Source organism: Sturnus vulgaris, chromosome 3, assembly GCF_052056855.1.
Source record: "Sturnus vulgaris isolate bStuVul1 chromosome 3, bStuVul1.hap1, whole genome shotgun sequence".
Taxonomy (NCBI): Eukaryota; Metazoa; Chordata; class Aves; order Passeriformes; family Sturnidae; genus Sturnus; species Sturnus vulgaris.
This window is the reverse complement of record NC_142245.1, coordinates 100,795,499-100,812,011: the sequence shown is the minus strand read 5'-3', so window position 1 is coordinate 100,812,011 and position 16,513 is coordinate 100,795,499. Positions and strand designations below refer to the sequence as shown.

The window sequence follows — 16,513 nt, the reverse complement described above, 5'->3', positions numbered from 1 at the left end:
AGCTTCCGCGGAGCATCCCCGCCACACTCCCTCGCTCTCAGGTGTGCGGGACGGGGCAGATGCGGCGCTCACCCCTCGGCACCCGCGCCGGGCCCCGCCGTGTCCGAGCGCGGGGGGTCGCGGGGCACAGCCCGCTGCCTCTCCTGCCCGCTGCCTTACCTACCTGCTGCTTTACCTGCCTGCTGCTTTACCTGCCTGCTGCTTTACCTGCCCGCTGCTTTACCTGCCTGCTGCTTTACCTGCCCCCTGCCTCTCCTGCCCGTTGCCTCACCTGCCCTTGCAGTGCCTGCGGGCGCCGCTCCCCGTGGCTCCCTGGCTCCCCGCCGCTCCCCGCGGCTCCCGGCGCGGACGTGCCCGGAGCAGCGGCCGGGCAGGGTCGGGCCGGGGCGGAGCGCAGCGAGGCGCGGGGCGGCCGCCGCATCCACGGGTGGGTGCAAGGGGACCAGGGCTCCCTCCTGGAGCACAGGGGGCTTCTGCGCCTGGTGACCTGAAAGCTCTGTCACAGCTCTGACTAAGGCAGCTTTGCATCTCCTTGCTGTCTTTTAAACTGGAGCAAATAATGCAGGGGCTATTTGTTGTTATTAAACATTGACTACCTTTAGTAAGTCTAAAGGTCTTGGAATAATTAAAGAAACTTCTAGGAAACTCTTGTTTCCGGGACTTCCCTGAGTGCTTCATTTAACAAATATAGGGTGCAGGAGTCTGCAAAATAGGGATGCTTACGTTCCTGGTGATGTTTCTTCCTTCATGTGTCACTGAGGCTTTTAGTCCTTACCAAATCTTAAGCTTGTTTTACATTGCGTTAAGCTTGGTTAAGACGTTGGGACTATTTCACAGATTGTGTGGAATGATGTTGTCCCGGCATTTCTAATCCAGGCATGCTCTGAAGGTAACAAGTGTCTAAACACTTGGTACCTGCCTCTGAGAGGCATCTCTGCAAGAGGGAGTCGAGTCCCCTCGCTGAGGGTTATCCAGTTCTCATCTTCCAGCTGAGTGGTCTAATTCCCATGCTGTCATACAGCACTTAGGCAATCTCTGCTATTACTGGGGGCTTGTTTTCTTCAAAAATGATGTATTTTAAACTCATATTCCTCTGTAACAAAGGTAAATGAAGCTCCCACGAGAAGTTAAACAGAAGGATGCTCTTAGTTTTCCACACGACCTGTAGTAAACTGAAAGAAGATGAGATGTTGGGGCCAGGCAGGTCTGGTCATGCACAGAAGCAGACCTCTTGACATTTCCAAGAACCTTAAATGAAGATCCCTAAAAGATTTAAGTGTCTTCAGCACCAGGAAGAAGCAGATGATGCAAGGCATCCTGAATGATGCCGTGTAAATCATGCTTTAGGTAGCTAACATCTAGGTCAAGGTCTTAGGCCCTGAATTTATAGATTCTTTAGGTAAGCCAAGGATACATCTTCCTTTGCTTCTCTTTAACATTTTTCGTGATATATAAAGAAGCAATATATGTGTGGAGGAGGAGAGTCTCTACCGAAACACTCCAGAAAAAGACATTGAGAAGATTTGTAGCTGAAATAACCATTTTGTGGGGGGGTTTTGTTTGCTTTTTCTGGGTTTTTTGGTTTTTTTCTGAGCTAATGAACCATTCGGTTCTCATAACTGCTATGATTCTAACTCTTTTCAACCACCGTGTTCCCTAGGGCATGAAAAAGGGTTCTCCAGAAATTATGGGAAAAAATGAACATATTGATCTGTGACATGGCGCTCACAGAAGAAATTATTATTACCTAATCCTTCTTTTTTGTTTCTTTAAACTATATATTTAAATAATGAAACTGATGTTTAAATATCTACATCATACATCTTTACCCACAGCTTACAGGTTTGAAAGGTACAGTAGACCTGATCACCTAGGTAAGGCAGTTCTTTCCCATCTCAAACCAAGAACAGTTTTCACTGGATCCATGCTGCAGTCTCAAGCTGTGGAAATGCTTTTCATGATTTATTTTAGAAATGTTACACTCTCATAATCTCCTTAAACTTAGAATCACGTAAGTTGAAACTAGTGCTAACAGATGAGAAAAGTTTCTTGCTGCAGTGGTGCTAGATTTTAGGAATATTTTTCTGTACACATGGATGTTATAAAAAATAAGGTAAAATCCAAGCTGTAGGGTTGTTGGATTTCTGGATTCTACAATATACACTTCTTAATTCCAGAACATTTTATAGCAGGAATGCCATTTTTCTTTTTTTTTCTTCATATGGCTTTTTTCACTATTATTAAAGTGAAATATTTTATGCTACTTATTTATTGTTTTAAAAGAAAATTACCAAGAAAGCACAATGTTAATGTCTAAGCAATGTCCTGTTAAATGTTTTCCATTATCATATTTTCTTGGTTTATGGTGACTTTTCAAACATTTTTCTTTTTACTCTATTACATATTTTTAGGATGAGGCAGCAGTGAAGGTGGAGGGGAAGGAGCAGGCAGCACATGCTGTGGGTCAAGGATCGTGCTGCAGTCTGATGGTAACCCGGCTCTGCCAGCTCATTTCCCTGGCCCCGCATGTGGTGCCATGTGATCTCAGAGCTGTCTAATTCCCTCATGATCATCACATGTCTTTCTGCTCCCTTTGATCCACCAAAGCAATGAACTTGTCTGTGACTTTGCCACCCTCAGTATTTGTGAGTATTTCTTCAGGTGCCACACTGAGGGAGCAAAACTCTGCCTCTGAACAATCAATAAGAGTATTGAGATACCCTACCTGAAGTATGTCCCAAGATAACTTTCTTAAACAGATAACCAGAATTAATTACCGAGTCAATGATGACATTGACACTAGAAGGAAAGCTCTATCTCCAGTGTTCTACACCCCCAGGAATTCTTTGTAGGTTCAGACATCTGACACTGCTGAAAGCCTTTTGAGGTGCCTTGGAATATCCTGTTGGGCCTACAAGCTGCTGTTCTAGGATAACACAGGTCTCCTGCACATCCCAAGTCACATCAATCAACCCCCCATGAATGTCTGGGATTCCTTACAATATCCAGAATTGTGGACAAGTGAATTCAGCAATTCGGCTTTAAACGTGTATTAACAGCTCATGGTGCTCTAAGTAGACTGTGGAACCCAATCACTCTCAACCCACAGAAGACACCCAGTGGCTGCGGCACGACACTCCTCATCCTTCATTAACTGCACTTACCAGGGATGAAATTCAGCTGCCTGAGCTTCTAGTGCCACCAGGGATATCCCTGCACATCCTGCCTGCCTCCAGATTACACTGCAGAAGAGTTTGGATTTTCCATAAGCCTTGTGTCAGCCTCATCCACGTGCCCTGGATAACATGGCATCCCAAATATTTGTCACTAGACAACCTACATATAAGCAAGTAAAGCCTTAGCTCTCTGAAATGGGCACTTAAACACCTAGCTTAAACCTACAGGTACCTTTATCTAGGGGTGCTCATCTCCCAGGAATCTCAGCTCTAACACCCTCTAATACAACCCAGAATAAAGCTCCTTTTAGTAATGAAATTGGTATCATCATTGTTGTGATATACCATTCAGGGAACACCATGCATAAGACTTATTTGAAACTGCTTCAGTTTGCACCTTGTGCCAGTTATACATCATTAAAAATTTAGTTGTGATTTTCATTGTTTCTTCAACACATATGGACTGGATATACATTATTTCAATCCTTGTTTTTGGTCCTGTAAATTGGAACGAGAATGGAATTCTGGATGTTGGCTTTCTTTTTTTCCAACAGTGATGCTACAAAGCAATAAGAATATGTCTTTCTATGGTTGCTGGCAAGGTTCTGATCAGCAAATCCTGGACTCACTGTTTTCCATGGCTAAAGGACACGGTTTTCCACAGGGTGAGAAAATAAACCTCCGCCACTAAGGCTGCAGGAACAACTGCTGCCTTCCTGAGTTCACATGAAGACCATCGAGAATGACACCGCAGCCTGCCTGATGGACACTCCTGACGGACAGACAGGGCTCTGTCCGGACAAGGGCTGGGCCCTGCGGAGAGGGCACACGGCTGCCCTGGCTCCTGCCTCTGCCCACATCCCGACTCCTGGCAGTGCCCAGGGAGGAGGCAGCAGCAGAGCTGCTTTGCTGTGAGCTGCGGAGCCAGCGGACCTTGCTGTCCCGCGGGTTTGCTGGGCTTCCCCCGCTCTGTCCCGGGTGAGGCAGGGGCAGAGCCGCGGTCCCGGGCTGCCCTCCCCGTCAGGTCTCGCTCTGCCCCGGTGAGGCAGAGCTGCGGTACCGGATCCCCCGCCCCGCCAGGCCCCGCACGCCCGGGTGAGGCGGAGCTGGCGGAAGCGCCTCGGCTTCCGCTTCCCGTCTGCTCGGGAAGAGGCGGGCGCAGCCGCGGCCATGCAGGTCTCCAGCCTCAACGAGGTGAAGATCTACAGCCTGAGCGCCGGCAGGAGCCTCCCGGAGGTGAGGGCGGCGGGGGGAACGTGCCCAGCCCTGTCCAGCCCGGCCCGGCCCGGGTCCCGCGGCGGGAGCTGGGTCCGAACCCGCCGGCGCAGAGGCCGAGCCCGGCCCGGCCTGGCTGAGCTGCCCCGGTCCATGTGCGCTTGTGTTGGGATGGTTACCGAGAAACAGCTCAAAGTGTTTCTTACACTAGAAATGCAGTTTGAATGCGTGAACCTCTGACTGTAGCGGTGCTGGTCCACAGACCCGTTAGCAACATGACCTTATAAGTTTTCTTGGTGTGGAATGCTTAAACTTATCAGTGGAATGGAAATCGGAAGATAATCAAGGAAAAAAAAAAAGAATTAGCGGTCTAAATGTCTTGTATTTCAAATGGTTGGATAAACGTTAAGTGATTCTCGGATTCCTGTAAAAATGAGCTCAGAATTGATGTATACCTTTGCTTGCAGTGGCTCTCTGACAGGAAGAAAAGAGCTTTACAGAAGAAAGATGTGGGTGAGTTTTGCCCTCGCAGGGTGCTCAGCAATACTTGGCTACTCCACATACATAACGTGCAGCTCCAGAACAGACTCCTCACTGACTGATGCACAGAAGTTATCCCTAAGTCATAATATAAAAACTACAGAATTAAACTACAGATAGTTATTTCAACTTCTTGTATAGCCTCACATGACCACTGTGTTGACACAAGCAGTGGTGTTTTAAAGTTTAGACATTAAATATTTGGGTTGTGGATTGTAACAGAAACATGATGGATGAATTCCGTGTTGTCCCTTACGTTAAAATCAGACCACAAACTCCTCTGTGATGCTGTGCTAATCTTAGAGAGCAGGACCACATCATTTTAGCCTAAGCTTCTTACACAAAATGAAAAAGGCTATTTGAAATAATAGGAAGTGTTATACAAGAAACTGAACCAAGAAAAAAATGCAGAGGTAATGGGCCATGGAATATCTTATACGAGGCCTTAATTGTGTAAGTGTAAAATAAATATTTGCTACTAAATTGTATAATAATTTGTTATACAGTTACCTTAGAGTACTAATTTATTTTGCACAAACGTAGTCTGCTTCTCAGGATTAGCAGACTGTGTTAATCTGTTTATAGTTGTAACATCTCTAAAGGATATTCCCTATACTCAATTAACTCAACATGCTTCCTTAGGAAACTGTTACAGTTTTTTGGAGTGATAGAACTGTGCTAATTCTACTTTTTTTTTTCTTTACAGATATCCGTAGAAGAATTGAACTTATTCAAGACTTTGAAATGCCCACGGTTAGCACAAAGATTAAGGTATCAAGAGATGGACAGTATATTATGGCAGTTGGTGAGTTAACAGTCTCTCTAACAGAGGCCAAAAGTCCTAGGTAATCTTGGGTGCAGAGTGACTTTGTGTTTCAGGTAGAATTGGTAAGAGTTCATTTTAAAGTGTGGAACTGAACATTATGCTGGAAGCTTACTCTTAACATGGGATAGAACGGCTGTCTTGGGAGTGGTGCTGTGCAACACTTGTGTTTAGAATACATACATTCTTAGAATCATAGAATTGTTTGGGTTGGAAGGGACTTTTGAAGATCATCTAATCCACCTCCCCTGCCACCAGGGTTTGTAATACAAATCAAAAACTAGTAAAACAAATGCTTTTATAGTACAGTTAAATACTAAGTTCTGAATTACTTCTATTCCATGTTAAATAACTTCTGAATATCGTTTGAGTATTGTTTTATAGGAGGAGGATAATGCTGCATTTTGTAACTGTCAAAGTGGGATCCAAACATGAATACTTTAGTAGGTGTTAATAATATGAGAAGCCTTGGTCTTTCAGATTTACTGGAAGGTATACATATATATATATATATATATATATATATATATATAGGCTGTATGACATATCTGGTAGTTAGGAGAACCTGCATACAAGTAGGGTGCTTACAGAAACCAGGCTGTAAGGTTGTGTTACTAAGAGGCATGTTTTTCCAGTCACAGAGGCTTTGGGAAGATCAAAAGACTTACATTAGAAACACAGTAAAGCCTGTATATGTAAAACATTATACTTTTTTTAAAGAAGTGTTTTTGTGTTATCTTTTTGTTTAAGCTTTTTATTTAATTAAACATCAATTTATTCTTTCAGGAACTTACAAGCCCAGGGTCCGCTGTTTTGATACCTATCAGTTATCCCAGAAATTTGAAAGATGCTTAGATTCCGAAGGTAAGTATAAACCATGGCTGTTAGTACAGGATGTCTCTCATACATAATTCAGTTTGGACTTGAGCAGAAATTCTGCTCCCTGTGCTGAGGGGACAGAATGTACTTCCGGGGAGCACAAGAGTCTAGAGTAAAACTATCTAGTCTTCATCTCGGAATTTTCCCCTTTTATTCCAATTTCAAAGTTCTTTCCTTGCTTGGCAGAGAGGGTGGGAGGGATATAAGATTTACCTTGAACCAGAAAGTGTGAGGCTCAGAGGGTGCATGTGGCTGAAATCTGTGTTCTGTTTGGTGAATGTGACAAAGGTACAATGGCTGGGTGGTGGCAAGATCTCTCAACTGTTCTGTGAAGCAGTAAGGTAGGAGAATACACTGTGGTTTTCTCTCTGGAGCCCAAGTTCTGTAGGTGAGTTGCAGAGTAAAGAGAATTTCCCGGGGGGTGTTGGTTTGTTTGTTTGCTGTTTTGGTTTTCTGTTTGTTTTCTGGAAACAAGGTACTTAGAGGTAGATGGTAGCATGGCCAAGGCCCTAATTACTCCTCGATTGCTACTAATTTGGTAGGAGAACAACTGGTGAGGAAAATAAGGAGCCATCTAGACAATGGGAAAGGGAGAATTGGCTGGCAGTTAGAGCAGGGCAGGAGTTGCCACAGCTCTGAGCTTTTAGGGTGCTTAAATTTGAGGAATTATGGGGTTGTTTTGTTTGTTTAAGGCTTTTTTTGGAGGGGAGGTGGGTGGGAGGTTTTATTTCAGGTTTTTTTTTTTTTGTTTGAAGACTGGGATATTAGGAGACTGATGACTGAAAGCTGGGATATAGGGGTGGCCAAAACAATGAGCAGGTGAGCACGTCCATTACAGAAGAATTGAAATGGTCTAACTTTGATGTGTGTGAAAGTGATGTGAGAAATAAGAATTTTAATAAGAGCATGGAGGTGTTTCTTTGCTCTCTGCCTCAGGACTACAGGGAGTCATCTAGGGTGAAGGAGCACTGTTAGGCAGGGTTTCAGAGAGGCTGGGGAGGGGAAGGTATGGCAAGAGTGAAACCCTCTTTAAAAGAGTAGAAATCATTGTAATCATAAATGCTTGCTGCTAATTAAAGTAAATTTTTTGAACTGGCATCTTAGTAGACTGCAGAAGTATGTTTAATTTGAAGTCTAGCATAGAGTCACTTCAGGTAACTTTAAATTAGTTATCTCATTTAAATAGAACTAATTTAGCTGAAGCAGCTACTCCCTAATGTTTCCAACTCAGCTCAATTAAAACTAGGCAAAGTTCAATATGATGGTGTTCAGCATGAGTAGTAGCTTTCCATTTGTGATTTTTTTGAACCTTACAACTTCTTTTGTGGAAGTGCTGACCCCTTGGAAGGACTGCATGTACAAGTTTATGCATATATATCCAAAGTAACGTAATTTTTTATCGTATTTGATGAATTACCAAAGCTCCAGGGACCACACACACACCGAAAACCATTTGATTAGACATTCCCACACCCATAAAATACATGGTTGAGCATTGGTTGAGCACGTGTTGAGGAACGTGTCAAATATACAAGAACAATAAAAAGATTACAGGATGCGTCATATGTTCCTAAAGTTTTAGAAAACTACTTATGGTTTTGCAAATCAAGTTACATAATTAGAGATCTTACTAAAGACTAATGCCTGCATTATGCATTGACACCTATGGGGAATACTTACATGACTAAAGATTAGCATGAGTGTGTATGTTTCCAGGATTATGCCAGTGTTTGCAAGTAAGTTTGCTTGCTTAGTTGACTCAAAATTCTTTTGCTCTCTTCTAGTGATTACATTTGAGATATTATCAGATGATTACTCAAAGGTATGTTTAATAGTTTTCAGTGTATAAATGAAAAAATTGTTTAGTATGGATATTAAAATGCATTTTCATATACAGTAAAGGCAGTCAATCAACAGAGCTTTTTGGAACAAAAATGTTTTTTTAGAAACAGCAAACAGGATAAACATTTTTTTGACCTTTAAAATTTTGTTTGTTTTCTTTGTGTCTTTGTACTGTAATTTACTTTGCCACTTTTAAAGTATTTTGTCTGTTGGAGAGAAAAACTTCAAAAGTGATGTTTCCTGCAAACAAAATAATGTGAAAAATTGAATTAACTATTCTTTCTGGGCTAACATTTAGTCACAATCCCTTGTGACAAGTGATGCATATACATACTGTTTTTGAAAGGTGGGATAGCTATGGATAAGTTAACAACCTGATTTGTTGGTGTTTTTATAGACATGATGATTATGAGCATATGAATGAGGACAGAAGTAATGTCTTTTTTTTTAGTGTTATTTTTAATTTTATTTATTTTTAAATGAAGTGCTGTACCTGAAGGAATCACCTGAGTGCTTGTCTTACCCTTTTTTTTTTTTTCTGTGAAAAGATCTTACCATTTCAGGTATAGATTTGTTTTAATAAATACTGTTATTTGATCAGAGACATGATCATCTAGCCTTGTAGCTTTTATACATTTTTTCTGTGAGATTTCCAAGAAAGTGCATAAATTTGAGTAGCAGAAGGTAGTGGCTGATACTTTACAGTAACGTCCCACTTGTGTGTCTGGTGGAAATGTTTCTGGCTGTGCATACCAAATAGTAATTTGGGAGACTGAGGAACATGCTGTGTTCCTAAATGTTTCTGACTGGCTATGAACAGAAAGGTTTGTGTTTTCAGCTGAAATGGGTGCTATACTTGAGGCTGAAGCCCTCCTTATTCAGCTTCATACAATTTTTATGTTTTCAGTTTTATTTTACTAAAACTTAAGAAATCATCAGAAAGAAAAATAAATTTCAAGTAGCAATCATAGTGTTGTGGACATGTTAGAAAGAGGGAACAATATTTGAGAAATTACACTTGAAATTTTTAGAATCATAGAAGTGTTGATTGGAATGGGACCTTAAAATACCATTTTAATGCTTGAACAGTTCTGTCAACATCTGTCAAAACCACCAGGCATGGTGGTTCCACAGATTTACTGAATAAATTGTTTCAATTCTCTTTTACCTTGTCATAAAGAATTTTTAGCTCCTGTCGAACCTGCCCAGGAAAATCTTAAGTTTTTACTGTTGCTATTGCAAAGAGGGATTTTTTAATTTTTTTTTTTGGTACTGTCTGTATTCTGTCCCTTGTCACTCTTGGTAGCCCTCTTGGTACTCTCAGCATTCTTTCATAGCCAGTGAAAATAATGTGTCTCCAGATCTGTTCCTGCCATCCCTGGAAGGTTGGTTGCTTTGGGGCTTATTTGCATTTTAACAGTGAGAGCACCTGTTTTCTTTCATACAGATTAGTACATAAGGCCAGTGACATTTCTGTGCTTTTCTAAGTTTTAGGCTTAAAAGTCTTAGGCTTGGACTGAGTTTTAGACTTGGAAGAGAGTGGTATTTTTTTCTCCCACTGCCTTTTGCCAGGAGACCTGTATTTCCACATAGGATTTTTGCCACATACCAATGCCAATGCTTTTGCTACCCTCAGGCTGTAGGTTTCTGGTGGTGACCAAAATAAATTTAGTAAGAAGAAAAGACAAACATGATTTACAGTGAGCTGTATCCAATACTAATGAAGGAAAACACAAATTCAAGTCCAATATTGTAGAAATTTATGTTTAAATAGAAAATTATTAGCAGTAAGACAATTATTAGGAGAATATTTGGATGCTTTTGGCAGCTATAAAAAACTTCCTAAGATCTTTTTGGAGGCAGAGAAGGTGAGAAGAAAATTCTCTTTTCTTATTGAAAGTAAACTGCATCTTTTCTTCCTTGAAACAGGTATTTGATGACTTAGTGGTAGTGAACTAAGAACATATGATATTGATATTTCAAAATTAAATATGGTTTATTTTGTGTTCTTATAGTTTCTGTAGCTTCTATACTGCATGAAGATGCAGACATTACTTTTTCTGCCATGATAACAGAGAAAAGATTTGGTCTGAGTATTGTTTCAAACAGACAAGTAAAGAGTTTTGTTTGTTTGATGCCTCCAGGAAAAAGCATAAAGGCATTAGACACACAAAGAATAAAGTGGGATGTATATGAACAACATCGTTGTGTAACATTAGCTGTGCAACTGTATCTATAACTTTATATGAAATTTTAGTTAAAACTCTGAAATACGATACTCTGCTTTGTCTTGGACCAAGATGAGTAAGTCCATGAATGGAAGTTGAAACACTAGGGTTTCTGACGTCAGAAAAAGCATGCAAATACTGAGAGACTTAATAATAAATAAGCATGAAGTGCCAACCTAGGTGTATATTTTCTCTATGTCTCTTAAGGGAAGAATATACAAATTTAAATAAAGTTGACAGATTTAAAGTAACTTACGTACCTCACTTGCCCTGAGTTGCTCATCCTTATTTGCATTGCTAAGTGTAATTCAGCAGTAGAAAATTTTAGTTACTTACTGTTTTTAGAAAATGCATTTGCTACACAGGCTAAAGTAAATATCACTTTTCTAATCCAAGCTAAATAGCTATGAGGCTCAGACACAAAGGTTTGGCAGTGATTATCAGGCATGGCATGAGTTTGGACCAGGCCAGTGTTCCTCCATTGCACAGTACCTGCCATGGTTTGAGGTACAGCATGAGTGCAACAGGTGATGTGGGTGATCCTGTCTCTGGAGTGTGGGTATGTGCCATGTGAACCTGCTATCAGGAGGATAACAGCAGGACCTGGCCTGTTTTATTTACTGAGGTAGACTGAGCTCTCTAGTGATGCCTTCATGTAGGTTATTCCAGGACCGAGATGTTTGTCAAAGTTTCAGAAAGAAACAACATTCTTACTCAGTTGGCAAAGAATAGAAATGCAGAAAAATCATTGGTGTCATTTATTGGAACACTGCCATGCATCAGAATGTGTAGCTCATGTGCTTAGTACATGTGAACATACTGGTGTCTCACAGTTTTGTACCTGGAAAGAAATCACTTCCTGTAGTGTCTTGAAGGAAGTAGAAATCTTAATTTTGGTGCAGCAGAACGTGAGATAACTGTGCTGCTTCTGACTGCAGAGTCACTTTCAGTATGTTGCGTTTACTTTTGTGAATATTCATATAATGTATATTAACAGAACTCTTTGCTGTGGCTAGTGAGAATGATGAAGCACTAGTTGATTCTACCATTTTAGTAGAAATTGTTTGAATAAGTTGTGATAAGCCTGTATGAGTTTGAAAAATAAAAAACACTGAAGTTTGTGATGTAAGACAAATTGAGGAGATCCTTGTCTGTTTCTGTATGTTTCAGTGCTTTCTATTTTATTTTCAGATTGTCTTCTTGCAGTGTGGCAGATTTGTGGAGTTTCATTCACAACATGGCCATTACTACAAGACAAGAATTCCAAAATTTGGTAGAGATTTCTCTTACCATTACCCATCGTGTGACCTGTATTTTGTGGGAGCAAGGTATTAAGTGGATATTTTGTTTCAGTTTTGTTAGCAGTGTTTTCAGTAATAAAATGAACATTAAAATATTAGAAAAGTTTAAAAGTGGAAGAAGTGGAAATTTCTTCCAAATTAGAAAGGGAGACAGTGAAGAGTGGAAAATGTGGGAAGATTAAAATTAGTTCCGTTTCCCATGCTATTTTTAAGCTGTTTGTTTATTTGATTCTTAAACCATGTATATCATGTTTTTTCAAACTTGTGTTAAAAACTGCAGTTCAGTGTATTGTTTTAAAAAGTGTTTAGCATTTAAGTAAGGAAGGTTAAATAACTTTGCCTATCTTGGTTGGTGTTTTATTGCTGTGAAGTGTGAGTTAAATCACATAATTAGGTTTCTGAAAAGATATAGTAAAAATAAAATTATGTCCTTAGGGTTTCAAACAAAGTAAGTAGAAATTCAAGCTGTAAATTAAATCACAGGAAATTAAAAGATCCTGAGAAATGAGTTAATACATCTTTTGCCTGGAAAATTAGTAATTGGTAGGATATTGAAGTATAATAAATAAATGGTGAACATGCACATTTTTCTATGTATTTTGAACACTGAAGTATATGTTTGTCTCGTTGTAAATTATGAATTCGGAAAATTGTGTATTTGGCAAAATTAGGCTGTAAATAAGAATCCTTACAATGCCTCCAAATGTACCACAGTGTTTTTCAGTATTGGTAAGACACAACTAATTTTGGGTTTTTCTTTTGTAGCTCTGAAGTGTACAGGCTAAATCTGGAACAAGGAAGATTTCTGAACTCCCTGCAAACTGAAGCTTCGTAAGTTGTGTGTAATGCATGACCTCTGTTTTTTCCACTAGGTGGAAGCAGACTTCTAGCATGCTCACCACCAGTACTGTCTCTGAACGCTGCCCAAATGCTTTGCAGAGTTGAAAACAAACATATGCTGAGTCTGAGTCTCATTTCATTTTATGTTCTGTAATTTTTTTTGTTCTAGTTTTTATGTTTAATTTAATTTTCTTCTGTAGATGTTTTAAAATTGCTTAATATGGACTAAATAGATATTATATAACTTGGTCTTACGAGCATTTCATTAAAACTTTGCCATTATTACTCAATTTAGCCATCATATAGAGATCTACCCACAGGGTATGTACTTTCCCAGACATGTCTTTGTCCTTCTGCTCTTGAAGTAGCCCAAAGAGAATTTTTATATCTCCAGCATGTGTCTGATTCTTTTGAAAACCCTACTAAAGGAGGAACTGAGCTTCTTTTATTTGCAGAGGCAGACGGAAAGAACAGACTTCACTAGATAAGAGTGGCTTGTTGGTGGGCAACAGCTGGTGTTCAGTGAGCTGAATAGCTTAATAGATGAAGAAGTATTTGGGAAGGCACAATAAAAACTTGAGTAACAGGAGGGAAAAAAGGGGGAAATCCTGGAATGGGAGAGGTAAGGGTGTAGAATAAAATCTGGATTAGGAGGATGAAACTTAAGTTGTGAGAAGGTTTTGAGGTGAGGGAGTTGGATGAGTTACAGAATTAGATGTAGAGAGCTTTGAATGGAAGAAGTTGGAAAGCGCTGGGATAAGTGGTGTAGAGAGAAATATTTGTACTTTGGAAGAATTGTCAGAATAAAGGGCTTATGGGTGCCCTGCTGAGAAACAGGATGCTTGGGTGAGAGAACGGAGATCATTAGTTAGACAGAAGATGTTGGAGATGTAAGCTTTAGGACATAAGTAATCACAAAGATCTTTTTACATAATTAGAGATCTATTTAGGTTGGAAAAGCCCTCTAAGATCATCAAGCCTAGTCATTAACCCAACACTACCAAGTCCACCACTAAACCATGTCCCCAAATGCCTCATCTACACGTCCTTTAAATACCTCCAGGAATGGTGATTGAACCATCCCTGGGCAGCCTGATCCAATGCTTTGCAACTCCTTCAGTGTAGAAATTTTTCCCGGTATCTAATCTGAACCTCTCCTGGCACATCTTGAGGCCATTTCTCCATGTTCCGTTGAGTTGTTTAAGAATACATTGGAGCAGAATGATGTGGCAGGGCTTGGTGGTAGGTGGTGGATGTGGGCAGAGGTACACACAGAACCTCAGAGCCCAGGCTCTTGCTCAGGGTATGGTTATATGAGTTCAGATGAATTTTCTCAGGGGGGTCTTGAAAACTCCAAAGATGGAAATTTCCCAGACTCTATGACTAACACATTCCAGTGCTTAGTTATCCTTACAGCATAAAAATATTATCCTTACATCCAGATGGAACCTTACCTGTTTGAAGTAATCAGCACTGTCCCTGGCTCCAGATTGTCAGTAAGCTCCCCTTAAGTATGGGAAGCTGTTATTAAATGGCCATCTGTCCCTCCCTCCAACTTTTGCTTTTCTAGGTTGAACAATAGTATACGTGATTACAGAAATCTTATTAGTTCTTCACGTGTTAAATTGTTCTGAGGTCATTAAACTTACTTTTTTTTCTGTTGTAGAGAGAGTAATGTCTGTGACATAAATCCGGTGCACTTCTTGTTTGCTATGGGGACAGCTGAGGTAAATGTTTGCATTCCTTTTATGAAAAGGGCAATAGTGTTTGTTTCATTTTTATATTAATTTGCAGGAGGATAAGAAGAAATCATAAACCTAATTAATTTAATTGGTCTTATTTGCTGTGTTAGATAGAGATATGTTAAAGAAGGCTTTTCAGAGCATAGTTCAGATAAAATTACTTGGAGTTACTTGGTTGCTGAGAACTTGAGATTTTGCAGACAAATTAAAATAATGTTCTCTCATTTTGCAGCATTGCCATCTGTAGAAATTAACTGGCATGTGTACCCTATTAATCTTAAGAAAATTAGTGTTAGTGATTTTGATTTAGATTGCATTGAAAAAACTAGAAATTAAATGTGTGCAGCCTGTATGTCATTATTAGAACAACTCATGTCAACCTAGGAAATCTTGTTAATTATTCATTAGATTAGATATTTCATAATTTTCTTTAAACATTTTCAGACTACCAGGCTGCATAAGCCTGAACCATATTTTCTAAACTCTTTAGGGGAAAGTGGAATGCTGGGATCCTAGAACGAGAAATCGAGTTGGGCTGTTGGACTGTGCTTTAAGCAGTGTGACAGCAGACACAGAGTGAGTAAAGGCTACTTTTTCAAATTGTGTTGTTCAGAAAAACTGATTTTTCAGAAAAAATTTTAGAAATAAATTTTAGAAATAAATCCCACTTTGCTTTAAAATGACCTGCCTGTTCTCTTGTCATTGGTAGTGTGAATAAAGGATTTTCTTAGTCATAAAGAAGTTCTCTTAGACACTATTTTTGTATACAAATACACGTGTATACAAATGCTGTAAATATAAGCAGCGCAGCTTTTTGAAGTAGTATTTCTGAGTGATACCTGTGAATTATTTTACTATTAACTAAGGATTACCTTAGCTGTTTTTTAACATTAAAAATACTATTTGCAGACTTTATTGAAAGAATGCCTAACTGTAAGCATTGTGCTTTGCAGGATAGAAGGTTTGCCATCCATTTCAGCACTGAAATTTGATGGGGCTTTGAATATGGCTGTTGGAACATCTACTGGGCAGGTAGGTCTGACTTTATCTACCACAGTTCTTAGGAGATCCTGCTCTTGCAATTCCCAGTCCAATTCTATCATACGTTGAGTGCAGTATATATCTATCACTGCAAGTATTTATTAGACCATAAATTACATATATAGAGTAGTAATAGTCAAACTGCAATTTAATTTTATCAAATGCTTGTGCTCTTCAGAATTTTGTAGGTACCGCCTTAAATCATCATAACCTATGCACTACATAACTTCAGACTTGCAGTTTTCTTATGACTTGAGTCAAGTATGTGGGGAAGTTGCTGCTTTTTGAGACTGAGTACCATCTCAGTGCAACATATGTGCTCTCCCTTGTCTTGATGGTTGCTAAAAAACAAATTATTGTCTTTCAACTGTTACTTTTAGTGTCTTATATTGATATGAAGAACCATTTAAATTCATTTATTGTTACCATCATATTTGTAAAGGGAAGTGTAGGGATTGTTTCCTGCCTTCATCAGTATTTTCATGGATTTAGAAAACTGTAGCATCTTCAAAAACAGATGTGTGTGTGAGAGAATTGCTATGTTAGTCTATACGTCAGATAAATTTTATTGTAAATTGTGTTTCTGATTCAACTGATAATATTATTTTTCCCAAAAATTATTGTTATACACACTTTACATATGAAAGATTTAACTTTCTCAAGTTCCATAGAAAATTTTGGAGATAAAATACAGGTTTCTGGAAGACAGGGCCTGTACTCTCTACTTTCCTTAGCATAAAAAATTACATTCTGTAGTGTTTCACTGAGGGAAAGTTATATTCACTGAATCTGGAAGGGAGTCTGAAAATTTAAATCCTGTAACAACAGCACAAGAATCTGAAAGTGAAATGTTACTAATTATGAAATACTAACAGTATTGAAACAA

At 39.5% G+C, this 16,513-nt stretch overlaps 1 protein-coding gene across 1 annotated transcript in view; it reads left to right on the top strand.

The window, feature by feature from the left end:
• Nucleotides 1-4,302: 4,302 nt before the first annotated feature.
• NOL10 (nucleolar protein 10) overlaps nucleotides 4,303-16,513 on the top strand; it is a 49,784-nt gene continuing 37,573 nt past the window's right edge. The window contains exons 1-10 of the mRNA XM_014894984.2: nucleotides 4,303-4,412; nucleotides 4,859-4,904; nucleotides 5,638-5,736; nucleotides 6,541-6,618; nucleotides 8,418-8,455; nucleotides 11,895-12,031; nucleotides 12,770-12,835; nucleotides 14,511-14,571; nucleotides 15,077-15,162; nucleotides 15,540-15,618. Of these exons, the coding sequence (XP_014750470.2) occupies nucleotides 4,347-4,412; nucleotides 4,859-4,904; nucleotides 5,638-5,736; nucleotides 6,541-6,618; nucleotides 8,418-8,455; nucleotides 11,895-12,031; nucleotides 12,770-12,835; nucleotides 14,511-14,571; nucleotides 15,077-15,162; nucleotides 15,540-15,618 (756 nt within the window). The 5' untranslated portion in view covers nucleotides 4,303-4,346. The remainder of the gene's footprint in view (nucleotides 4,413-4,858; nucleotides 4,905-5,637; nucleotides 5,737-6,540; nucleotides 6,619-8,417; nucleotides 8,456-11,894; nucleotides 12,032-12,769; nucleotides 12,836-14,510; nucleotides 14,572-15,076; nucleotides 15,163-15,539; nucleotides 15,619-16,513) is intronic.